This window comes from Epinephelus lanceolatus, chromosome 9, assembly GCF_041903045.1.
Source record: "Epinephelus lanceolatus isolate andai-2023 chromosome 9, ASM4190304v1, whole genome shotgun sequence".
NCBI classification, from domain to species: domain Eukaryota; kingdom Metazoa; phylum Chordata; class Actinopteri; order Perciformes; family Serranidae; genus Epinephelus; species Epinephelus lanceolatus.
This window is the reverse complement of record NC_135742.1, coordinates 44,511,670-44,538,627: the sequence shown is the minus strand read 5'-3', so window position 1 is coordinate 44,538,627 and position 26,958 is coordinate 44,511,670. Positions and strand designations below refer to the sequence as shown.

Below are 26,958 nucleotides of genomic sequence, written 5' to 3'. Positions count from 1 at the left end.
TGTTTGACATGTCAATTGCCGCTTCCTCGGCGCTCTCGTAGATCCGGGTTTCATCGTTATATTTAACTTTAAGCCGCGCTGGGTACAGGGTTTGGAAAGGGATCTGGCGATCCTTCAGGATCTTGCGTATTTCTGTATATGCCCTTCTTTTCTGAAGAATACGCGGTGCGTAGTCGTTATCCAGGTTTATTCGCCTCCCTTGCCAGGTAAAGCCCCTTTTCTGCCAAGCTGCGCGGAGAACATTTTCCTTTGTTTTGAAGCTGAGGAATCTCACCAGGATGGATCTTGGTGCTGCGTCCTCAGGTGGCTGTGGACCGAGAGCGCGGTGCACTCTCTCCAGCTGCAAAGGCGTCTCGTCGGGTATGTCGAGATTTTCGCGGAGTAACTTTTCCACAAATGAAGTCATGGATTGAGACTGCTTTTCGGCTCCCTCGGCGACCCCGTAGATCCGTATGTTTTCACGTCTAGAACGTTCTCCTGGTCGGTTATTTTAGCATCTAGCGAGTTGTGTAGCTTTAGCATTTCTGCTAAAATATCCTCAGTGTTTTGGACTCGTTCCTCGACTTTCATTATTCGCTCTTCTGCCTCGTCTAGTCTTACGTTAGTCTTTAAAATTTCCCCCTTAATGTCCTCCAACTGTTGCTTGTTGTCCTGGCGAAAACCCCTCAGTTCCTGAAGGATCAAGTCCAGATCAGCCTTCTCTTCACCTGGCATTACATTAGCTTGTTTGCTAGCGGTGGTCTGCGTGTCACCTCGTGGTCTTTCGTCGTCATTTATTTCTGGCTGCTGAGTCCCCTTCTTGCCCTTCTGCCTGGTATCCATCGTTACCCCCGTTTTAACAAAGTATATAAAGTTGAAATTTCGCTTTCTTGGGGGTAGTTCAATGACTTTCTAGAGGGTGCAGTCGGGAGCTCCTAAACTAAGCTGCCATCTTGTCGGTGTCCAACCCGGAAGCCCCTTCTTTTTTCTTTTTATTCTTTATTTTATCTGTTTGTTCTGTCCCGCCTCCATGCGTAGTTTTAGTTTAGCCTACGACTGAAAATTAATGTGAGGCAAGATTTTATTTGAATAGACTTTTGGGCTCACTCAAACTATAAGATGAACAATGTAATGATTATTTGTAAAGGTCTTTAGTTATTTTATTTTATTATCAGTACAAAACACTGATAAGTAGGCTCAGACTTCAGAGCAATGGTTAAGATAGGCCTACATGATATTGGAGGAGCGAGGCCACAGAAGGGGTCTTCAAACGAGAGTATGGGCTCATAGATTAGACATTTAATTATAGTTCAATTTTTGGTCTATTTGAGGGGATCATTTGCAAAAACGGCTAAACACCATCTCTAAAATGAATAGACCAGCACTGGTTTAATTGATATTCCCTTGAGTTCCCATGAAGGGAAAGAAAAAGAAGGTGAGAAGAAAGAAAAAAAGAATTAAGGGGTTGTCATAACAAGCCCAACACTAGTTTGAAATTGCCTTGACCGGGAGCAATAAAATATGATTTCAGAAAATATATGTAGACAGACATCGGTTTTTGCAAATGAACCATTCATTTACATTTATAAAATGCCGTCTTAGGATCATACAGTGTAGCTAATAAACTGCCTTATAGAAATATTTTTTTTTTTTATTTGTTTATCTACTTTTATCTGACTTATTCAATTTGAATGGAACTTTACCAAACATAAATAAATTACTTTCTAAAAGACAAGGGGTAGAGAAAGGCAAAGGCAAGACAGACAGAATTATCTAAAATTCACTTCTTTAAAAGGTCAGTAGAGTCGAGATATTATATATATATATATACATATACATATACATATATATCTATATCTATCTATATATATATATATATATATATATATTTTAACCTTATTAGCCGCGCCTGAAATCACTGAATATATTTATGTAAAACTACCGGTTTAATAAACTTCACCCTCCTCAACATGGATTCACAAATCTATTTTATTAACTCAAATAATTAACTTTAGTGCACACAATATTATACAGACATATGATCTATATTAATGTAAACTCTATAAAGTAAAAGTGTAAAAAGGGGAAGAATAGAAAAAAGAAGGGGAAAAAAGGAAACCTAACAGAAAACTTGTCATTTTGTTAAGGGAAGGGTCTAAACCAGCAATAAACCCTAGGATCCATGTGATGGGAGATACATGGAAAACCAATTAAAGCTACCCAAGGAAGGGGGTGGCACCATTTTATTTTATTTTGTTATACTTTTTTTTTTCATCTTAGGTTTACTTCTTTAGTCTTGTTCTTGGTCAGTTTTGTTTGTGGGCCTGGAAAGATTGCGCGAAAAGAAAAAATTAATCTACTTGTAACATTTTAAAAAATGAAAGATTATGACACAGGAAATTAAAATAACTTCACTAAATGTGAATGGCCTAAATTACCCCATTAAAAAGAAAAAAAGTTTTATTAAGGATGAAGAGAGAGGGAGGAGATGTAATGTTCCTTCAGGAAACACATCTTTCAAAAGAGGAACATAAGAAATTAGAAAGACTGGCAAATGCTCAGGGGTACTCATCCTCTTTTCACTCTGCAAGGAGGGGCATGGCTATACTGATTAAGAATAGCATCCCCTTCCACAAAGATGGGAGATATATACTAGTTAAAGGGAGATTATATCACGCTGAAGTAACACTACTAAATGTATATAGGCCACCAGAGCAAGGAACTGATCTTATATCTATAATAATAGACTTGATTATTTTAGAAGCAAAGGGGACATTGGTCATGGGAGGGCATTTAAATCTGGTCATGAATTAGAAACTACACTGTGAGCACAATGTTAAACATAAAGCGGAGAGGACCTCACAAATTTTAAAAAGAGTAGAATTTGAGATTGGTCTGATAGATCTCTGGAGAAAATTAAATCCTAATAAAAAAGATCATACATACTACTCAACAGCTCATAATAAATACTCTAGACTAGATTACTTCTTTATGTTTAAAACAGATTTAGAAAAGGTAGCAGAATGTCATGTTGGCGCTTTAGAAGCATCAGATCATGCAATGATATCCATGAAATTAAACTTAGGAATAGAAAAAAAGTTCTACAATATAGAGACTTATTAATTCACTGTTGAATGATGCTAACATTAAGAATAAAATTAGGAAAGTAATAAAACAATATGTAGAGATTAATGATAATGGAGAGGTCTCCCCCATCGTGGTGTGGGAGGGGGCCAAAGCAATAATTCGAGGGGAGATGATTATGCTTGCATCACTTAGGGTAAAGGAAAAAGAAAGAGGAAAAAAAAAACCCAATTATTTGAATCCTTAAAAATAATTCAAAGTGAACATAAAACGAATACAAATATGCAGACTTTAAATGAAGTAAGACAAATTAGGAAAAAAGTTGGATCAAATTGAATTGGAAACATTGAAAAAGCATTAACCTTTACTAAACAAAAGTATTATGACAGCGGACCAAAAACACGCAAACTATTAGCATTTTGGTTGAGAAAACAAAGTATAAGAGCAAATGTATGAGGAAATGAGGAAGACTTGACAGATACGTGTACAAATACCTGGAAAACAACAAACTCCTTAGTTTAGAGGGAGTTTTCCTGGAACGTTCAAATGCGATATTTTAAAACACGTATTATTCAATCAAAATATAATAACAGAAGTACAGAAAGTTGTTGGCATAATTGTGGTTTATGAGTTAAAAAAGGTGACATGACAAAATGGTGTGTATGTCTGTCTGTCTGTCTGTCTGTCTGTCTTTGAGCCTGTTTAGACCCTGTATTAACATAAGTGTTTCAGTGATCAAAACACAAGTGGACAGCTGAGACACATCGCCGTTCACACCTTTGTCTATCACATGTCTCCAGCTGACCACAGATTTCGTTACTGCCTATGTCACTTACTATAGCTCAAAGGGCCCAGCACACTGTTACTACGTCAATGCTCTTACTAGCATGCTTACTAGTCATGTTAGCAGTTGTGTCAGTACAGCTGGAGATCTCGCTGTCAGCAGATTTCAACATGACTCCTTCTGTAGGACAAAACAGCAGATGGTCACACACAGGGTTCCTACGCAAGTATGGAAAGTATAGGAAAGTATGGAAATAAATTTGATAAATTTCCAGGTATTAAAAAGTATGGAAAATGAAAAATAAAGTATGGAAAAATATTTATGTTTCCAGACTCTTAACACTGTTCTAAAATACTGTTTTCTAAAATAGAAAATTAGGTATTTCCAAAAATAATTTAATCAATCCGGATTGTGTTTTATGCCGGGCCAGGCACATTTTGTGTGAGAGTAAATCCGTCAGATTTGCAGTCCGCTACATGCTGCACTATGTAGAGGAGAGGAGAGAGCTCTGTCTTACCTCTTCATAAACTAAAGTCATATTATTTTGCATGACGGACGCTTCATATAATAACATAACAAAATAAGCCTACTATTTATGGTGTTATGTCATCGTGTCATTTCTGTCTCTACATGGTCACGCGTTAACAGTTCTCCTCTGCTCTCTGTATCGTGCACGGCGGAGTTCTGCCACACACACAGGTGAGCACGCTAGAGCGGCTCGGGCCGAATTTTCCTGACCAAACCTGACCCCGAGCCCTGTGCAATTTGTCAGCTGACAAAGTTATTGTTATGGACACTGTGTAAATAACCAGCAACAAATGCACAGACAAACACGCTGCTCGCACAGCAGCGTAGCACGGCACTCTTGGTGCTGAGCTTGTGTTCCGTTCAGGCGTTGTCACGTGAATAACAACTTCCAGCATTTACATAGGTCATAACACAAAACAGCAGCATGTCAAGTGACTTTTTACTTTTATTATATTGAATAAAATTTTATTTTTCTAAATCTTGAGACACCTCATATGTAAGCTAGACATTTCAACTGCTCATTACTGTGCACAAATGTACTGTATGTACTTAGTCCTAAAGAGCCCTTCTGGTGCCAGTAGATACATAGAAACATCCCAGCAGGCTGTGCTTTGCAAGCATACAAAAAAGTTTCAAGCATTTGAAAATTATTTTTCATGCGTGTGCTTCACCTCCGTTGCTACAACTCCATCCTAGGGGAAACACTGCTGTGTGCGTTTTGTGCAACAGGTGGATGTGGTAGTCTACTGGTAGAGTAGAGACTGAGCTAAGTAGCGTTGAAGTAGAGTAGAGCAGGGCAGAGAGATGGAAGCAAAATATATTAAACCCGGTGTTAATACAGCAGAACTGGAGAGGACAACGATTGACAAAGATTGCCACTGCCTGCCCCCCCCCCCCCACTTTAAGCCCTGACACTGTCATTTTTGTGTAGGAATGAAGCTACAATACATGACGTATGTTGTTTTAATTAATAAATACAGTGTGAATAAAGATTACATAACATAAAAATAACTGTCGTCTTTGTTATTTGATAAGCGCTTAAATTAAACAATTTTTATAGGGCAAGTAATAACTGACTTTGGGCAAGTAGATCTCTGACCAACTTGCCTGACCGGGCAAGTGAAAAAAAACCCGTAGCGTTGAACCCTGCATCGCCAACATGGGGGACAAGGCGATTCTGAGCCACATGAAAGGAAAAAACACAGACGTCTCGTTACTGCATCACTTGCACCCAGAGTCCCAACCTTTTTGCCTCAGCCCAAACACTGAACTTACCTGAGTTTTTATTTGCATGCCATTATGGTACTTGGCTACAGTTGCCTATTAAGAATAATTAAATATGATGTGAAATATGATACACTGATATATTTACTCAGATGTCACATATTCTCTAAAAAAAAAAAAAAAAAAAAAACACACAGAGAAGTCTGGAAATTAGGGTATGGAAAAGTATGGAATTTTGAAATTCCAAATGTGTAGGAACCCTGCGACACAACACGTCGTCCAGCTCATCATAAAATGGGCAAGTTATAGTGCAGTAGCCTCTTGCCACCAACACAACCACCATGGCCAGCACTGACGGTGTCGTCCTTGGCGGGGAAGCATTGAGACACATGAGCGGTTGCGTTACAAAAGATACATGGTCAAATGCATCACAGACCACCTCAGTAAGTGACTTGAGTGGTTGGATCACAATGCATCTTAGTGGTCGTTTACACAGCAAAGAATCGTAATATTTTTGTGTGGCAGTGTATTATCGTTAAACAGTGTCAAGTATATATTTTTTTATTGTATAAAGTATTAATATTATAAATACAAATTCAACTCTAGATAGCCTACTTGAATAATAAAACCCAGTTGTTTTTTCAGTCCACTACATACGTTTTGCTACAAAAAAATGATTGAAGATGACAGACTGAAAACTTTATCTTATTAGATAAAACAGATGTTGACAAAGTTTTCCTTCGGGGACATAATTTACATTTAAAAAAAGATAAATAAGAGTCTGTCAAAAAAAAAATTATCGCAATACTCAGCATATTGCAGCACTTTAAAAATCACAATAATATTGCATTGTGACATAAGTATCGTGATTATATCGTACTGTAAAGCATCTGGTGTTTTCCACCCCTGAAAGTTTGCTTATGCTAAATGAATCTGTTTAGAGGTTATGCCTAAATCATTCATTTATGAGATGCATATTATATTCATATTGCTATTTTTAACGTTTTCAAAATGGCTGAAAATTTTTCAAAATGGTTTGCTTGCAACAGCAGTATTGAAGAATTGAAATTTGAAAACTTTGCAAACTGTACTGAGAGGAGCTGAAACCAACAGCTGGTGGGAATGAAGAGAATAAATAATAAAACTTTTTGGTGTGCTTTGGAATAAATAACATAACCTGTAAGCTGTTTGTATTGAGGTGTTTGTGTCTCTAGGCATCAATAAGAAGTCATTTTTATTTGTAGACTTGGTCACATTTCAGATGTAGTCTTGAAGGCCATTGAGCAGATTTCATTTAACTTGACTACAGTTGTAACATATGTATGCATGTATTCTTGCAGACTAACTGCCTGTCTGAGATGTTGTTTCGTGCTTGCTTCAAATTAAATTTTGCTGTCTTTTTGTATATCTGCTCCCTCCCCCCACTCTTTCTCTGCTATTCTTTCAGTCTGGCTGGGGCAATGGGTGAGGTAAATGGAAAGGAGCCATTTTTCCAGATCACAACTCCTGTCAAACCCCCCACAGCACCCAGTGAGGAAGAAGAGGAGGATGAGATGGTGAGGAAGGATCTGTAGATCCCCTCCATGACCCCTTTCCTGTTTTGGTTCAATGTTGTCAGTCAGTGATGTTTTATCACTACATCGCTGCTTAAAAAGGATGACATTCTGCTCTTTATCACCGTCAATACAACACCGATCCACAGCATTTATGTTATCATCTGTCTCCTTGTGTCCAGAGCTTGAAGGGGCGTCCCCCCCCTGCCCCTCTTTTCGGTGATGATGATGAGGATGATCTGGACTGGCTAAACTGAGGTGGAACCAGAATAATAAGAGTCAGCGTCTTCATTTTAACACTGAAAACAGGCGCAAGGTGCTTCACCAGCTGTCTCTGCCTGGAGGAGTCAGAGAAGTCTATATGACGAGAGAGGCCTGTGCTGATGAACTGGACTGGACGGAGAAGTCTCTTCATCTCTGTGCTGTCCTGCTGACTCCCAGTTGCTGCCACAGCTACAACTCCAGGCTCTGATTTGGTTTGAAATACAGGACTGAAATTCACAGAGGAATCAGTACTTTTCACTAATTTTGTGACATCTGTTGGTGATGTAATTTAATCCCATTTTTATACATGGCACTGTAGCAGATGAATTTGTTCAATCAGCAGTAACTCTCTTATTTTAATTAGCTTGCTACTTTAAGAATAGAACTTTTACACAGTTTTGCTAACCTGAAATTAAGTGCAGAAAATAAATGACATGGAAAATGTGGCCTTTATCACTGTTCTTGGTGTGTCGGATCAGTTTTGTCTGTAGTGGTTTATATTTTTTCTAATCATTTAGCTCTAATCGCTTTTAGTCTCATTAGATATTTCAGAAACCTTTGACAGATAATCTGGGCACTTGTATGTAAAATTGTCCTTAAATACTGTATGTTGAATTTGATGTCTGTCTTTTCATTATTATGTTTTTGTTAATCAGTGGTAATTAATTAGTTTATAAAATATACAGTATGTTTTTATGTGGAGGAGGACTGCTAGAGACCAGCAGGGGGTGCTCGAGACCCCAGTGAAACTACACTGTTGCCAAGCAACAGAAGTGTGCTAGGCAGGCATCAGCTGTACCAGATAGCATAAAGAGCTGCATGCATATATATATATATATATATATATATATATATATATATATATATATATATATATATATATACAGTGGTGATCAAGTTAGAGAACAATTTATGAACACTTGATTTTTCAGAAATAATGTAATCTTCATTGCTCAAAAGGATTTTTTGTTGTGGCTATATCATGTTACTAACCAGGGCACTTCAACAAAAAAAACAACAACTTTATTTTGTGGAAAACACTGATCAAAATTAGAGAATAGCTATGACTGTAGCATGGAGAAAGATAACTAAAATTCCTGAAGGTTACAACAGTCAACAATTAGTAGGAAGTGTACAGGCCCTTGCTTTGAATGACTTCAGCACATCTGCAGCCACAGGACATCACTAGTCTCTCACACTGCTCTGATGTGATATTGGTCCCCTCTTCTTCCAGTCTCCTCCACAGTTCGGTGACTGTAGTAGGTTTCTTAGCCAACTTGTTGCCAAGGATTTTCCAGAGGTTTTCTATTGGGTTTAGATCAGGACTCTGGGCTGGCCATTTCATTATTTCAATGTTTTCAGCTTCAATGAACTGCTTTACCCATTTTGTATGGAGCTACGTTTGTTTCTTTATTATTCAATCAAACAGAGTAGGTTTTGCAATCAAAAAAAAAAAAAAGATTTGAGAGCAAAAGTATCAATATTGCAATCAAAAAATATTTTATTGCAAGTAAAAAATTATTGATTAAAAAAATGAAAATCCAAAAGTTTTGTTTGCAAATCCTAAAGTTTTGTTTGCGAGTCATTTTTTTTTTCATTTACAAGTCATAAAGTTTTGTGAAGTTGAACCTGGTGGGCGGGGCCTAAACTGAAAGCTGTAAGACACGTCTCTATTGGCCAGTCTCAATCAGCTTGCAAAGCAACATGGGAGTTCTGTAGTTCACGGGGTATTCAGTGCAGGAGCTGTGGCAAAAAATCAATGAGCAATGAGCAATGAGATATGTTTATACTTGGAACATGGCACTCTTAAATACTTGATTCTGATTGGTCAATCAACAAAATTCTGCGGTGTTTGTTCATTGAGGTATCACCGTTGCTCTGCTGCTCCGTTGCTAGGGACACCATAGCAACGGCCTTAGACTGAAGAGCATCAAAATCAGTTAACGTTAACAACATAGCAAAGGCTGAATTTTGAATCAATAACCCACCAAACATCTGATGGCAATTGGACGGGGTCATCCCTATGTTTCCAGGGTTCTGTGTTTCCCGGGTTCTATGTTCCCCACTTAAGCCTGCAAAAAAGCTTCTATGTTCCCTGCTTACACAAAAAGGGTTCTAAGTTTCCCGCAACATAGAACCCAGGAAACATAGAACCTTTTTTGCAGGTTTACGTGAGGAACATAGAACCCTGGAAACATAGATACGCTCCCGATTGGACCGCCACATCAGGTCCATATCGCGTCGGTCAGTCCAGGACCGTATCTGTACGTCTACATGACCTCCATAATAGGTTGTGCATCTGAACGTCGTACTACGCCTTCATCTGAACGTTGATATGACGTTCAGTATTTGAACGCTGTAGTCAATTTTTTTCTGCTCACCACATGAAATTTTAAAACAGCCTCTGTAATCAAACCTTAACATATGTGGACTCCCAATACATTTGTAATGTGTGTGTGTGTGTGTGCATGCGTGCGGTATTAGCACAGCAGCAACGGTTGCCACCTGCTGGGTGTTCTGCGCAAGCGCGAACCCGCCAAATTTGAATTTACGTAGCCATTATAGTTTATTATTAGCTGCCTGCAGTTGGTCAAAGTCGCAGACGCAGACAGAGAGAGAGAGGTTGAATTGATCGGTAAGTAGCTATATTTAGCACATTACCTTTTATTTCATGTTAGCAATACAAATCTTTTTAACGTGTACTTTTCCTGTGTACTTTTACTGTGTTCATGATTGTCGTCTGAGAATATCTCCAGCTGTGCTTTTAGTCAGGGCCAATTTCAATGACCGTTATTGTCACGACCGAACAAAGGACCTGAACCCAAATGCACGACTCGAGAGGCAAAGTACAAAATCAAAGTTTATTAAACACAAAATGAAAATCGCTCTCAAAAGAGGAAAAACCTACAGTAAATCTTACAACAAAAAATTATCTAGGAAATAAACGCTAGACTAAAAAACAAACAGAAAATCACTCTACTGAGGCTGAACTATCACTATGAAAAAACAAACAGAAAATCACTCTACTGAGGCTGAACTATCACTATGAAAACCAAACAGAAAATAAACATGAACAAAGTATCAAAATAACAAGACCTGACAAATGGCAATGGCAAAATGGCATGGATACGACGCTGGTTCTCTGACACGAAGGACAAGATGAACTGGCACAGGACAAAGGGAGACACAGACAATATATACACACAGGGTAAGGGCACAGGTGGAAACAGTCAGGGGCGAGGCAGACAATCAGACCAGCGGGAAAACACACAGGGGAAGGAGCAAGTTGCCTGAAACGAGAAGAGAGTTAACTTTCAAAATAAAACAGGAAATCACGAGACAACATAGACACAAGACAAACTGATTAAATTAACTTAACGTTTCTTGGTTATGACAGTTATTAGGTAACGTTATTGCATGGCTACGGTTCACTACCGTTTACGTCTAGGTCCGGACCAAATTAAATTATGGTTCGTTTTTTTTTTTTCGGTCATGAACCAGCATTAACATAACATTATGCTTCTGCCCATCCATGCAGTTCTACTTGTAGCTAACGTTACTAGCTAGCTAGCTAGCTAGCTAACATTAGCATCAAAGTTACTATCAGACAGTTTACATTCTTTGTGCCATTTTCAAGCTGATCTCACAGAAATACGTGAAATGACGACGACCTCTTAACACCGCATTCGGTGGCAGCACGTATCTAGATGCAGTGTTTATTTGTTTATTTGGATCCCCATTAGTTGATGCCAAGGCAGCAACTACTCTTCCTGGGGTCCATGTACAAAAATGTCCAAACTACAAAATTAAAAACATGCAATGCAATACAACAACAAAAAACTACACAAGATCACATCACCATCCCCACCCCACCCCCATACATATACACATTTATATACATATAATTTATATAGATACACACACACACACACACACACACCTACACATAAGCATTAAAACCATTAATAGCCAGTTATACAATATTCACTCGAAGCAACCCATTTTTTAAGACATTTTTTGAACCTTACTTTGTTAGGGATTATTTTTAGTGAATCGGGTAGTGAGTTCCACTGAGTGGAGGCTCTGTAAAAAAGAGTTTTCTGGATTGCACTGGTTTTGGGTGTTGGAACTACTACGTGACGTTGTGTTGCTTGTCTTGTGGTATAAGTGTGTCTGTCATTGATATACAAAATCTTAGCATGAAATTCCTTAGGTGTAGCTTGAAACAAAATATTCCTAAAAAACACGAGAAGATTGCACATCAATCTATCCTCCACTTTAAGCCAGACAAGAGCATCATGCATGCTGTCAACCCTAGTCCTGGGTGAACAATGAAGAGCTAAACGCGCTGCTTTGTTTTGTGCAAGTTGCAACTTATGAAGATCTTTAGTGGTTGCACTAGACCATACAACAGAACAATAATCCAAATGAGACAAAACTAGTGATTTTATTACAATATTGATTGAATGATCAGTCATGAAACACCTACATCTCTTGATAGATGACATTGCACTACCCATTTTAGTGATGATTTTATCAATGTGACAAGACCAGGAGAGCCGTTCATCCAGGGTGACACCAAGCAGTTTTACATTTTTGACTTGCTCAAGGGTTATACCTTTCATTGCAAGAGAAAGAGACGGCTCTTTTTTCAATGCATAGTTAGATCCAAAGATGATACATTTAGTTTTTTATAATATTTAGTACTAATTTGTTATTTTCTACCCAATTTGATATGCAATCAAGCTCTCTCTGTAAGCTTTCATTAAGCTCAGTCAGGCTATTGGAGGATCTATATAATGTGCAATCATCAGCAAACATTGTCATGGTTGATTCTTTTAACACCAAAGGCAAATCATTAGTAAAAATGGAGAAAAGGAGTGGCCCAAGGCAACTTCCTTGAGGAACACCCCATTCTGACCTTTTTTTTAGCAGAGAGACTGCCATTAAAATAGACACATTGTGATCTGTCATTTTAAGTAGCTCCTTAGCCATCGACAGCATTTACACTAAAACCATAAATGGAAAGTTTTTTCAATAATAGATCATGATCGATCACATCAAATGCTGCACTGAAGTCAAGTAAAACAGCACCAACAAGATTTTTGTTATCTATTTGACACAACCAGTTGTCCGTCATTTGTGTTAGAGCTGTGCAGGTGGAGTGATTCACTTTATAGGCATGTTGAAACTCAGAACCAAGGTCATTAATGGAAAAATAATTCATGATTTGATCAAACACAATTTTTTCTAAAAGTTTACTTAAAACGGGAAGAATACTAATTGGTCTACTATTCTCCTTGCTGAAGGGACTTCTATTATTCTTTGGTATGGGAATAATTTTAGCAACTTTCCAAGCATGAGGAAATATATTCTGTTTAAGGCTCAGGTTAAAAATATGACATACAGGTTCAGCGATATAGTCAGCTATTAATTTAATTAATTTACCATCAAGATTATCCATCCCAAACTGTATGTCATCTTTTACTAAGGCCAACATTTTTCTCACATCCCCAACTACTACTGGTTTGAAGCTAAATTTGCAGGTTTTGTTGATCATGATACATTTATTGATTAAGTCTTCTGATATTGTGCAGTTTGAAGTGTTCATTTTCTGTCTTAAATTTTCAACTTTATTGACAAAATAGTCATTAAGATGATCAGCAATTTTATGAGGTTTTGTGATAAATATTCCCTCTGATTCAATAAAGGAAGGAGTGGTTGCTCTGGATCTACCAAGTATATTATTAAAGGTATTCCATAGTTTCTTCCCATCATGCTTTAAATCATTAATCTTCTTTTGATAAAACTGTCTTTTTTTTTTGGTCTATTCATTTTTGTGACCTTGTTTCTGAGTGAACGATATTTGGTCCAATAAAAAGAGTCACCTGTTCTTACTGCACTTCTTTTCATTTCATCCCTACTAGCCATGTCAGATTTTAATTCTTTATCAAGCCATGGGGCTGGTCTTCTTCTGACTGTGAATTTTTTCATTGGTGCATGTTTATTAGATATAGTCCACAACATTTCTAATAGCAATTGCAACGCAGCATCTGTATCTGTTTCACCATAAATTTTATCCCACTGTTGGTACTTTATATCATTGATACATTTTTCTCCACAGAAGGATTTATATGATCTTTGCATAACAATTTTGGACCCAGTTTTCAGCAGTTTAGTTTTCCTTTCTATCATGACTATATTGTGATCACTAAAACCTACAGGAAAAGACACTGCCCTGCAACAGAGCTCGCTGGCATTAGTGTAAATGTGATCTATACATGTGGCAGACAGTCTTCCAGTTGCATTTAAACTTGTCCTAATTGGTTCATTAATCATTTGATTCAAATGACATACATTCATTGCTACCCTAATTTTCTCTTTTAGAGGACACGAAGAAGAAAGCCAGTCAATGTTTAGGTCACCCAAAAAATACACCTCTCTGTCCTCATCTGTTACTTTTTGTAGCATAGTACACATTTCTTCAATATATTGTACATTTGAATTCAGAGGTCTATAACAACAGCCAATGAGTATGGGTTTTATGTGAGGAAGATGAATTTGGAGCCACAGAGCTTCTATAACTGGGTTCATGAAATCTTTTCTGGTCTTCACAGGAATATGGTTTTGGACATATATAGCAACACCTCCCCCAAACCTATTTCTATCTTTTCTAAAAGTGCAGTAATCAGGTATTTCTATCTCCCCATCACTAGTTAAAGCATCTAAGTGTGTTTCGGAGACTGTCATTATATTTATATTATCATTTTTCAAAATTGTCAGAAGTTCCTGAATTTTATGCTTAAGACTGCAAATGTTAAGATGTGCAATCTTAATCTTTTTTTATGTTGACTGAGGGGCATTATTTAATTCATAATTCCAATAACAGATCAATACGCCAAGTATGAAGCTGTACATCTTGCAGAACCATAACCTATTGTATGTGTACAGGCCCATTTATTAAGATCTCAGGACACATCACATATTCATGTTAATTTTGATCAAACCTATCCAGTTGGTCAATGCTCTTGATGCATAACCCTCTGGCATTCTGAGGTGCATCCATCGGCTTTATAAAAACTTTGCAGCTGGCTGTCCACGTGGACTGTATTTTTCCCTGCTTTCTAAGCCACCTGGCCTTGCCAGCAATCTCAGCATTTTTTTGGTGAGGTGCTCATTTATGTATACATAAGTACCCCTTAGATTTCTCCCTTGTTTGAGCAACACAACCTTATGTTTTCTATTTGCAAAGCGAATGATTATTGCAGGCATGGAAGGTTTGTTCTTCAGGGTCCTGATTGGCAACATGTGACAGGCTTCTATACTCGCTTCATCAATTGAAATGTTTCTACTTCTAAGAAACGCTGATACCTGCTTTTCAGTTGTCTCTTCGTAGTCCATGTTGCCCTCTGATTCCAGTCCCTTCACGGCCTGACGGTAGCTTAGCGGTCTGACCTCCAACCAAGAGATGATGACATTGTTTATTCTTGTTCCAGGTCTGACACGCGATTTTCCAGTTCCACAATTCTCTTCTGTTGTTCCCCATTCAGCAATTTGAGCCTCTTGATTTCTTCCAGTTGGTTAGTTATAATGGATTGCTGCTTTGTAAGTGTCGCCATTTCGCTTGACATCATGTTCATTGCAGCTTTAAGTTCCTCCATATCTTTCTGAAGTGTTTTAGTCATCCTGAGAATTGGCGCTGGCTCCTTGCCTGGAGGCTGCAGCCTGGTGGAAGCACCTCTGGCCTGGTGGAAGCACCTCTGGCCTGGTGGTAGCTGCTTAGGTGCTGCTGCTGAGGCCGGGTGGTAGCTGCTGCTGAGGCCTGGTTGTAGATGCTGCTAGCACCTGGTGGTGGCTGCCACCAAGGCTGGATGGCTGCGGCTGCTGTGGACTGGTGGTTTCTGCTGCTTGGGACCTGGTGGAATCTGCTACTGGGGCCAGGTGGTAGCAGAGCTGCTAAGGCCTGGTGGTTAGGCTGCTGCAGATGCAGACAGACAGGCCCAGAGCTGAATCCCTCAGATATCTCCTCTTAAGTCAGTCAATCCACTGCCATAAGTTGATCAAAATCACTTCACAACCACCATCAACAGAAACAACTCAAAAGTTGAAAGAAATACGGTCCAAAGGTCTCACAAGAGGTTTGAAGTCCTGCTCCTGCTCTCCCACCTGCTCTCCTCTGTTGAGTGCAGCGATGTCTTTGCTGAATGCAGTGATGTCTTAGTGTAATAACTAGTTCGGCTTTACTAGATATTAGATATACTGGGTAGATATATCTTTTACAACCCTATTTAGAACCCTACTTTGCAAATCAGAAGAACTACAGCTATGTTGGGACTGCATGGCGCAGTCACAGCAGTGCCGCCTAGTGTTGAAATTAAGTATCATACAGTGAGATAACATATTTTGTCTTCCAACTTTTTCAGGGGCTGTACTGAAAACATTTAAAGAGGGGACTGAGGATGCTGTCCGCAAACATACTGGGGAACACCTTAAGCATGCTCCATCCAGAAAAACATATTAAACATACACAAGATAACATTGAACAAACACTACTCAACATTAAACGTAGATAAAATAAGTTGAATTTGTGATTTGTGAGAGATTTGAATTTGTGAGAGACAACAATAAGGTGTATTTTGAATGAAATACGTTGGACTTTTTAATGGGAAAATAGGGACAAGGGGGACATACACAACTCATTAAATATACACATTACAATACACCCAAGATAATGGTGTTTGTATGTTCTCACGATGGAAGACAACAATTGAAGTGTATTTTGAATGCTGTACTTAATATTTTCATTGGAAAACAAGGTTGTAAATGGACCATAATTTGGCTAATATTTTAAATATTTTTGTACATAAAAATTACGTTCAAATTTGGTCCATATAAGACGTTGAGAGGACATCCATACCAGCCATTTTTGGACCATATTTTTACCTTGTACAGACATCCAAAAAAGACGTTGTAAAAACTTTCATTCTGCACCCGATGGAAACGTCGTTTCTATGTCAGACCATGGACCATCACAACGTCGGCTTGCTCAGTGGGAAAACGTGCTTTAATCATTATTTTTTTGTCACATCACTGAATGTTTTAGTAGTAAGCCATGCTCTGAGCGGGATAATGTATAGTGAGCTGGTGACAGATGAAAAATAACTCCCTTCAGCTGCGTGTCGGGGTTCCAATCCCCTGAAGAGAGTTATTTTTCAACAGTCACTGGCTCACTATACATTATCCCTTACATAACTAATAATAGTAAGAATGTTTTATTTGAACTGGTGCATGTAGATTGCTTTTGTTTTGCCAACGGTCAGTACCGTTGATGCCCCGGGGTGTAGCAGTAGAGGGTGACACGGTAGTGGATTTTCAGTCCCGTCCCATCCCACTCCCACAAAAATAATCCCATCCCGTCCTAATCCCATGAAAAAGAAAAAAAAAAGTCCCATCCCATCCCAGTCCCACAAGAATGACTCCTGTCCCATCCCACTCCCGTGTTGTGTTTCAGTTACAGTAAAAAAAATAAAAAATAAAAATACAGTACATGGATCACTACGACGGAGTATTAGGGCCATATTGAAGAAAAGAAATCGATATTCAAGATTTTAAGAATAAAGTCGTAATATTACGAGAAAAAAGTCATAATATTACGAGAATAAAGTCATCCCGAGAATAAAGTTGTCCTGAGAAAAAGTCATAATATTACGAGAATAAAGTCGTAATATTACGAGAATAAAGTCGTAATATTACGAGAAAAAAGTCATAATATTACGAGAATAAAGTCATCCTGAGAATAAAGTTGTCCTGAGAAAAAGTCATAATATTACGAGAAAAAAGTCATAATATTATGAGAATAAAGTCATCCCGAGAATAAAGTTGTCCTGAGAAAAAGTCATAATATTACGAGAATAAAGTCATAATATTACGAGAATAAAGTCGTAATATTACGAGAATAAAGTCGTAACTGAGAAAACGTCATAATATTACGAGAATAAAGTCGTAATATTAAGAGAAAAAAACTCATAATATTACACAAGCCCGGAGTGGCTAATCGGGAGGACCGAGACAATTCCCGGTGGGCCGGTCTGATGTTTGGGACGCGAGGGCCGGTGTTCAGTTATTTTTTGGGAAACAACTTTGTCTTGTAGCCCCTCAGAAGCAAGATCCAGCACCAAGCACCAGCCATGAGCCCACAAGTCCAGAGTGGGCACTACTTATTTGAACAGAATATAGATTCTAATATTGTTGAAAAGGATTTTTTTGTGTTGTTAAGAATAATGTTGGAGATGTGCACTCATGTTGAAATAAATCTACATTGTGAAGCAACCCTTACTTGCACTGAATTGGAAATATTTTAGAAAAATACACTGAATTACAAGGCTTTAGAGAACAGTGCGCTATTGTAGACTTAACATGTAGGTTATAATAGGTCGTGATCTAAAGTGGGCCGGTCTGAGGCATGAAACTCCAGGGCTGAAAATGAGTCCCACTCCGGCCCCGCCTCCAAATGTGTGTGTTGAGGCAACACACCTGGGACAAACAGCAGCTGCCACAAGCAGGTTCATCCTCTAACCCATTCTGTTTGTTGTTGGTTATTTCCTTAAAAACTACGACTTTATTCTCGTAATATTATGACTTTTTTCTCATTATACGACTTTATTCTCATAATATTACGACTTCATTCTCATAATATTATGACTTTTTCTCATTAAATAACGACTTTATTTTCGTAATATTATGACTTTTTCTCAGTTACGACTTTATTCTCGTAATATTACGAGTTTTTTCTCGAAATCTCCGAATTTTTTTTCCTTCAATGTGGCCCTAATACTCTGTCGTAGATCACACAGTGCCTACCTTAGTTGAATATAAACCCAAACATGACATCTAATGTTGTGTTTTGATGTTTATTGCCTTATTATTTTTACATTCACTCCACCTTGAAGCTGTTCAGAATGCCCATTAAGTGCAGTTGAACTTGCAAGCAAAACTTTAACTCGCAAGCAAAGAGGACTGATTTGCAAGCAAAACTTTTTAACTGGCAAGCAAAGAAGACTGATCTGCAAGCAAAACTTTTTAACTTGTGTTGTGGAAATTCTCTGCTGCTGGTGAATAATGAAATAGAGACTTCCGCCGACCGACAAGGTTTTTATTTTCTTTGCAAAGGAAAGGTCAATCAGCACACGAGCGGTCAGAATGAAGAAAGACCCCGAGCATGGGGAAAGCTTAAAGATTTATACCTTAGGACCGCACCTATAATATTATTACTTTCAATAATGTTGTTGTAAGCTACTGTTATTACCTGCATCTCTCTCTCTGTCTCTCTCTCTGTGTCATATTGTGTCATACGGATTACTGTTAATTTATTATGCTGATCTGTTCTGTACAACATCTATTGCACGTCTGTCCGTCCTGGAAGAGGGATCCCTCCTCAGTTGCTCTTCCTGAGGTTTCTACCGTTTTTTTTCCCCGTTAAAGGGTTTTTTTTGGGGAGTTTTTCCTTATCCACTGTGAGGGTCATAAGGACAGAGGGATGTCGTATGCTGTAAAGCCCTGTGAGGCAAATTGTGATTTGTGATATTGGGCTTTATAAATAAAATTGATTGATTGATTGACCTCTTGTGGTGTGTTTCACACCCATCTGTCTGCGGCAGGGAGCGCCAGTGAAAACTGGAAAGTTAGGCTGCCAGTTAAATAGGGTTTGTCAGATAATTAAGGAAATTAACACCAGGTGCCATATTAACACCTTTAACTGGGAGGTATCTGAAAGTGTTCTCTAATTTTGATCAGTGTTCTTTTTCAAATATCTCATTACAGTTTTTTATACTGTGCTTCAGAATATATGTAACTCATGACATATGCTTAAAAAACTGCTCTTTTACTCCTGTTCGGATGATTTCAAAAGGGACTCAGCAGTGACCTTGAAATTTAGGAAATTGTAGGTTGTTCTCTAATTTTGATCACCACTGTATATATATATATATATATGTGTATATATATATAGATATAGATATAGATATGTGTATATATATCTATATCTATATATATATATATATATAGATATAGATATATATATATATACATATATATACATATATATATAGATGTATATATATATATAAGGGACAACTGGCAAGGAATCGCTTGTGTCATAGTGGATATCATTGAGTTAAGGGGGACGCTGGACTCTTTGGGGTCAAGAGAGGAGGGGGAAAGTGGACTATTTTTGTCTATGATGGAGTACACCCTCAGGAAAGACTGTGCTCTCGCCCAGGTATTTAGCACAATCCCCAAAAATGCCACCTACACGTCACACGAAATTCAGAACAAAATAACTGCTCTTATGAGTGAAATGGTGACAAGTGAAATAGTCCAAGAAATAGGAGATAGCTGGTAAACAAAGAGGAGTTGTGCATAACAACCTCATAAAAATTAAAACCTCTTCTGTGACAGAAAGACAAAACAGGAGAATTAAATGCGGACTGTTAAATATCAGGTCTCTATCATCTAAAGCAGTGTTAGTAAACGAATTAATATCAGATAATCATATTGATTTACTCAGTCTCGCCGAAACCTGGCTGTGTCCAGATGAATATGTTAGTCTAAATGAATTCACTCCTCCCAGTCATAATAATACCCACATTCCTCGAGGCAGCGGCCGAGGAGGGGGAGTTGCAGCCATTTTTAATTCTAGTCTGTTAATCAGCCCTAAACCTAAACTAGATTATAATTCATTTGAAAGCCTCGTTCTTAGTCTTTTACATCCGACCTGGAAAACCTCGCAGCCACTTTTATTTGTTATAGTGTACCGTGCTCCTGGCCTGTATTCTGAATTTGTGTCTGAATTCTCAGAGTTTTTATCCAGTTTAGTTCTTAAATCAGATACAGTTATTATTGTAGGCGATTTTAACATTCATGTCGACGTTGATAATGACTCCCTGGCTACCGCGTTTATCTCATTATTAGACTCCATTGGCTTCAGTCAGGGTGTACATGAACCCACTCACTGTTTTAACCATAACCTTGATCTAGTTCTGACGTATGGAATTGAAATTGATAACCTAACAGTCTTTCCACAGAATCCCTCGCTATCGGATCATTATTTGATTACTTTTGATTTCTTTTTACTCGATTACACGCCACTCAGCAACAGTTACTATACTAGATGTTTATCAGATAGTGCTGTTGCAAAATTTAAGGAAATGATTACGCCGTCGTTAAAGTCAATACCAAGTCCTTCAGTAACAGAGGTTTCCCGTGCCGATTTTAACCTCTCCCGAATTGATCATCTTGTCAATAGCGCCGTAGGCTCGCTGCGGAGAACACTCGACTCTGTAGCTCCTGTGCTGAAGTTAACAAAGCAAAAAAAGTTCGCTCCTTGGTATAACTCTCAAACCCGTAAGTTAAAACAAATATCGCAAAAATTTTAAAGGAATTGGCGATTAACCAAACTAGAAGAATCTCGTTTAATCTGGGCAGACAGTCTCAAAACGTATAAGTGGGGCCTCTGCAATGCCAGAGCAAACTATTACTCAGCATTAATAGAAAATCATCAATGTGTCTAAATCATCAACATGTTTCTTAGACCCCATCCCAACTAGTCTACTTAAGGAGGTCTTACCTTTAGTTAACACTCATATATTAAATATGATCAATATATCCTTATTAACAGGCTATGTACCACAGTCTTTTAAGGTAGCTGTAATTAAACCTCTCCTAAAAAAGCCCACCCTGGATCCAGAGGTGTTAGCCAACTATAGACAATGTCTAATCTTCCCTTTCTTTCAAAGATCCTTGAGAAAGTACTCGCAGACCAGCTGTGTGATTTTCTCCATGATAATAATTTATTTGAGGAATTTCAGTCAGGATTTAGAGTGCATCATAGCACTGAGACAGCACTAGTTAAAATTACAAATGACTTTCTGATTGCTTCAGACAAAGGACTCGTCTCTGTACTTGTTTTATTAGATCTTAGTGCGGCGTTTGACACTATTGACCATCAAATTCTGCTACAGAGACTAGAACACTTAATTGGCCTAAAAGGTTCTGCACTAAGCTGGTTTAAATCTTATTTATCTGATCGTTTTCAGTTTGTTCACGTTCATAATGAATCATCCTTGTGTACTAAAGTTTGTTTTGGAGTTCCGCAAGGTTCTGTGCTTTGACCAATTCTATTTAATCTATATATGCTTCCTTTAGGTAACATCATTAGAAATCACTCTGTAAATTTCCATTGTTATGCGGATGATACACAGTTGTATTTATCTATGAAGCCCAATTTCCTGATGTTAAATTCAGACAAAACTGAAGTTATTGTTCTTGGCCCCAAACAACTCAGACTCTTTATCTGATGACATAGTTTCTCTAGATGGCATTGCTCTGGCCTCTAACACTACTGTAAGAAACCTCGGAGTAACATTTGATCAAGATTTGTCTTTTAATTCTCATTTAAAACTAACCTCACGGACTGCATTTTTTCATCTGCGTAATATTGCGAAAATTAGGCCTATCCTGACCTGAAAAGATGCAGAAAAATTGGTCCACGCTTTTGTTACCTCAAGGCTGGATTACTGTAACTCTCTATTATCAGGTAGCTCTAGTAAGTCCTTAAAAACTCTCCAGCTAATTCAGAATGCAGCAGCATGCGTACTAACAGGAACTACGAAACAAGATCATATTTCTCCTGTTTTAGCTTCTCTGCACTGGCTCCCTGTAAAATCCAGAATTGAATTTAAAATCCTACTGTTAACTTATAAAGCTCTAAACGGTCAAGCTCCGTCATATCTTAGAGAGCTCATAGTGCCATATTATCCCACCAGAACTCTGCGCTCGGAGAATGCAGGGTTACTCATGGTCCCTAAAGTCTCCAAAAGTAGATCAGGAGCCAGAGCCTTCAGCTATCAGGCTCCTCTCCTGTGGAATCATCTTCCTGTTGCGGTCCGGGAGGCAGACACCGTCTCCACATTTAAGACTAGACTTAAGACTTTCCTCTTTGATAAAGCTTATAGTTAGGGCTGGCTCAGGCTTGCCTTGTACCTAGTTAGGCTGACTTAGGCCTACTCTGCCGAAGGACCCCCTATAATACCTCTCTCTCTCTCTCTCGTCCTATTACTGCATCTTGCTAACTCGGCCATTCTGGATGTCACTAACTCGGCTTCTTCTCCGGAGCCTTTGTGCTCCACTGTCTCTCAGATTAACTCGTATTGCAGCGGTGCCTGGATAGTGTGACGTGTGTGGTTGTGCTGCTGCCGTGGCCTGCCAGATGCCTCCTGCTGCTGCTGTTATCATTAGTCATTAGTCATACTTCTACTGTTATTATACACATATGATTATTGTCACACATGTATACTATCAGATATTAATATATACTTTCAACATATTGTACTGCAGTAACCAGAACTATAATTATAATATTATTACTTTCATTAATGTTGTTGTAAGTGTGGCAATACCAGTTGAACTGCGAGAGGCAGAATTAGCACCAACAACGCCACCTTAGGACTTGCACCTAAAGAATCTACTTTTCACTTTAATTTCTCAGAGGGTTTCCCAAAAATCACCCATACACAGGTAAGTTACACAAATGAATACAGGCACGATGTAAGAAGTTTAACAAGTTTTATTACTCACAATAAAATAATTTCTTTATTAAGTTATTTCTCTTTTTAAAAAAATCAGTTATATAGTTCTTTTTATTTCCAAAGGGTACAATATTAATCTGTACCAGTGACTCAAAAGTTAAGTTAGAAAGAGAGAGTCAACAACTTTAGCTGTTTTTGAGGTCAACTGCGCAAATAAACAAAAAGAAAGAAAAGAAACTAAACAAAATATCTATATACAAAAGAACTGCAAACTCAAATCAAAACGAAAGAAAAACAAAAATAAACATGCTACATGCATAAATTTAGCAGGTCCTCAATGCTGTGTTAACTTCCCACCCCCCACTAAGGAGTCATGGTCTGAGGTCAGTCTTGAACTACAATACACTACTTTAAAAAAAAGGGCATCTAAACGACGAAGGCAGAGCGGCAGAGCGGCCAGTCAAAACAAAAAGAAAACAAACTATGGAGGTAAGAGGCAAGGCAGGGCAAAACAGCAGCCTAACGTCAGGCAAACTTTAAAAGAGACACAGAGTGAGCGTTAGTAACCAATACAGAAGCTACATAAGCATTAGCAGACAAAATAACATTGGGCTTGTGGCACTGTTTACCTGCATGGTCAGCTGTAGCCTGCACAAATCAATAATCTAGCTGTTGGAAGCTAACGGCGGCAGCGGCGGCTAACCGGAAGGGGACACACACACACACACCTCGGCTCAACACGCCAACCTGGAACAGAGAACTGTCAACATGGCACCTTATAACATCTTCACAGCATCATAAGACTGTGCTACACATACCTGGAGAACAAACACACGGCACATACTACGCCGGGAAACCACAGCTCGGCGGAGCTGCACGCCGGCCAGCACTCACTTCAGCAGGGGAGAGAGGGCGACTAAACGACAGCAGGGGGGTATATGAACAGGTCCGCATTAGCAGCCAATAACGCGGCTGCACTACAGGTGCCAGTAAGGGGCGTGACACACATCTGCCGCGATCACCATACCTGCTGCAACATAAACAGACTGAGGGACACAGAAAAGAAATACAATATATACACTGTAAATTACCACCCGGTTACATAAGCTACTGTCATTACCATCTGTCCTGCATCTCTCTCTGTCTCTGTCTCTGTCTCTGTCTCTCTCTCTCTTTCTGTCTCATTGTGTCATACGGATTACTGTTAATTTATTATGTTGATCTGTTCTGTACGACATCTGTTGCACGTCTGTCCGTCCTGGAAGAGGGATCCCTCCTCAGTTGCTCTTTCTGAAGTTTCTACCGTTTTTTTTTTCCCTGTTAAAGGGTTTTTTTGGGGGAGTGTTTCCTTATCTGCTGTGAGGGTCCAAAAGACAGAGGGATGTCGTATGCTGTAAAGCCCTGTGAGGCAAACTGTGATTTGTGAATGGACCCCTGCTGCCATCCTGCAGCACTACTCTGGGCCTCTCACTGCCATACCAAATGTGCTTACTGCACTGAAACATGGATTGACTTTTGGGGCATCCTGAGCAACGTGCGCAAATACATTTTCAACGCTAACCAACGTCTTCAGTCAGCAGAGACGAAGCATGTTACATCCGAGAAAAGTGCACTTGATTCAACTGGCGTTTGAAGGGGATCTTACAAGACCATTTCAGGAAGAAGACTGGAAACATTTGAATTAGATTGTGATGACTGCTGTGGGGTTGTTTGCCAAGATCTGATCAAACCACACCCAAACAGCCACACAGAAATATATTTTACATTTTCTTACTTACTTATTTGAAAAATTTCAGGAGCTTTAATGGCTCTAGTGCTTTACATTGTCTAAGGTACAGGATTTCTACAGCTGTAAAAGACAAACATATATTCACTTGTTGTATCCAGGTATGAAGAAAGTATAGAGTGCAACACTGAGGAGCTGATCAAGCTTTCAACAAAAGGTTCGAACGAATCAGTTTTTTCTCAGTGTAATGTCTAAAGCACTGCAGATGCTGGAGGAGAATTTTCAACAAACACCACCCAGTAACACACTGAGGCAGAAGCCTGCCCACCTTAAGGACAAAACACCCAGGCATAAGCAGAGTAATGTAGTATATGCAGTTCAGTGCAGCCAGGAATGTACAGATTTGTACATTGGTGAAACAAAACAACCACTCCACAAGCACATGGCACAGGACAGGAGAGCCAGCTCACCAGGTCAAGACTCAGCTGTCCACTTACATCTAAAGGAGAAGGGACACTCTTTCGAGGACAGCAATGTTCACATCTTGTCACCTTATCACCCACCTACAATGCAGTTTTGGGATCCCTCCCCAGACGACTTCACACCCACTCTCATCTGGTCCCATCCAACCCTAATGACACACATGATGACCAGGTGGGTCAAGGACTCACATGTGACCTTAACGACTCTGAAACTAGGAGCTCACATGTGACCTCAACGACCCTGTAATGGTTTATACTCACACAGAGGCTGCGGTCGAATAGTCTCTTTTGCTTAGGAAGGTTCCTAACTGAGTGAAAAGACCCAGAAGTATCTAAGTGCCAGCCATGATAAAAGCTGGTTGAATTCTCTAAATTTTAAGGAAAGGTGCTTCAATGCTTCCTTTCTAATCTCCTTTAGCATAGGGTACACTTGACCATCCTTTACAAAAGGAAAGGAGATTATTCTGTCCTTGCGGCAGCAATATTTAAAGCGACCAAGTGACGCACCATTCACAAACTCAAATGATTAGGAAAGAAAAAGATCAACATGACTGAGAAAGGAAGGAGATCACCATGCAAGTTACCATTGTTTATGAAGCATTATGCATCTCATGCCATAACTTGTTCATATGCTATATGTTTTGAAATTTCAACATTATGTTAAACTTAGACGCGAACTATGAATGTTTCACTACTATTGGCGTACCCTCCATCCACAACTTTGTTTAACTTGTTTTATAGTAGGATAAACAAATATACAATGCATTGTTTTAATTTTCCGATTTTTCGTGTGAATGAGAAAAGCAGAAATCCACGTGCTTTTCCCGTTTTCGTCTTCAAATGGCTAATTGAAATAGAAATTAAACCAAAACCAGAAACCTACTTGTTTTTCTACTTATTGCCCTCAAGTCAACTCCAGACTTAAAGGGCATTGTTCGCTTTGGTGTTGAGCATAGGGTGTCGTTATATGCAGACGCCCTTCTACTATACCTTAGTCACCCAGGATCCTCTGCCCACAAAGTGGTGTCCATCCTGGAAGAATTCGGCTCTTTTTCAGGTTACAAATTGAACTTTCAGAAAAGTGATTTTTTTTCTATTAATGATCCTGCCTCCCAGATAAACCAATCAGACATTCCTTTTCACTTAAACATGTCTGGCATTAAATATCTTGGTATTTCTGTTACCCACTCATTGGCCTCCATATACAACACCAATTTACTGCCAGTGGTCTCAGACATGAAAGCAGATTTTCATTGGTAGGGTACAATGCATGAAAATGAATGTTCTCCCCAAATTTCTTTATATTTTCCAGTGTCTACCTGTTTTTATCCCAAAGTCTTTTTTTCAGAAAATAGATAGCACAATTTCATCTTTCATCTGGGCCGGCAAGAACCCAAGAATTAGTAGATCCGGTCTACTGGAGGCCTAGCCCTGCCCAATCTGATGTTCTACTACTGGTCCACTAACATTCAAAAAGTCCTGTACTGGCTACACTCCCCTAGTACAGACTGGTATACTCTGGAACACCATTCCTGCCACTCCTCCTCACTCTCTGCCTTAGTCCACTCCTCGCTTCCAGTATCTCCCTCTAGATACTCCTCTAATGCCCTTGTGCAATCTACCTTGAAGATCTGGCTCCAATTTTGGCAGCATTTTAATCTTCGATCAGCATCCATACTAGGGCCTGTAAGTGATAACCATATGTTTACTCCCTCATTATTAGACTTGACTTTCAGGAACTGGGGCAGGC

At 38.9% G+C, this 26,958-nt stretch overlaps 1 protein-coding gene across 3 annotated transcripts in view; it reads left to right on the top strand.

Moving 5' to 3' along the window:
• The window catches only part of fkbp15b (FKBP prolyl isomerase family member 15b), a 66,071-nt gene extending 58,194 nt beyond the window's left edge, over positions 1-7,877 (top strand). For all 3 annotated transcript variants that reach the window (XM_033619241.2, XM_033619243.2, XM_033619240.2), the window contains 2 exons: positions 7,047-7,155; positions 7,335-7,877. In XM_033619241.2, the coding sequence (XP_033475132.1) occupies positions 7,047-7,155; positions 7,335-7,409 (184 nt within the window). In that variant the 3' untranslated portion in view covers positions 7,410-7,877. The remainder of the gene's footprint in view (positions 1-7,046; positions 7,156-7,334) is intronic.
• Positions 7,878-26,958: the final 19,081 nt, after the last annotated feature.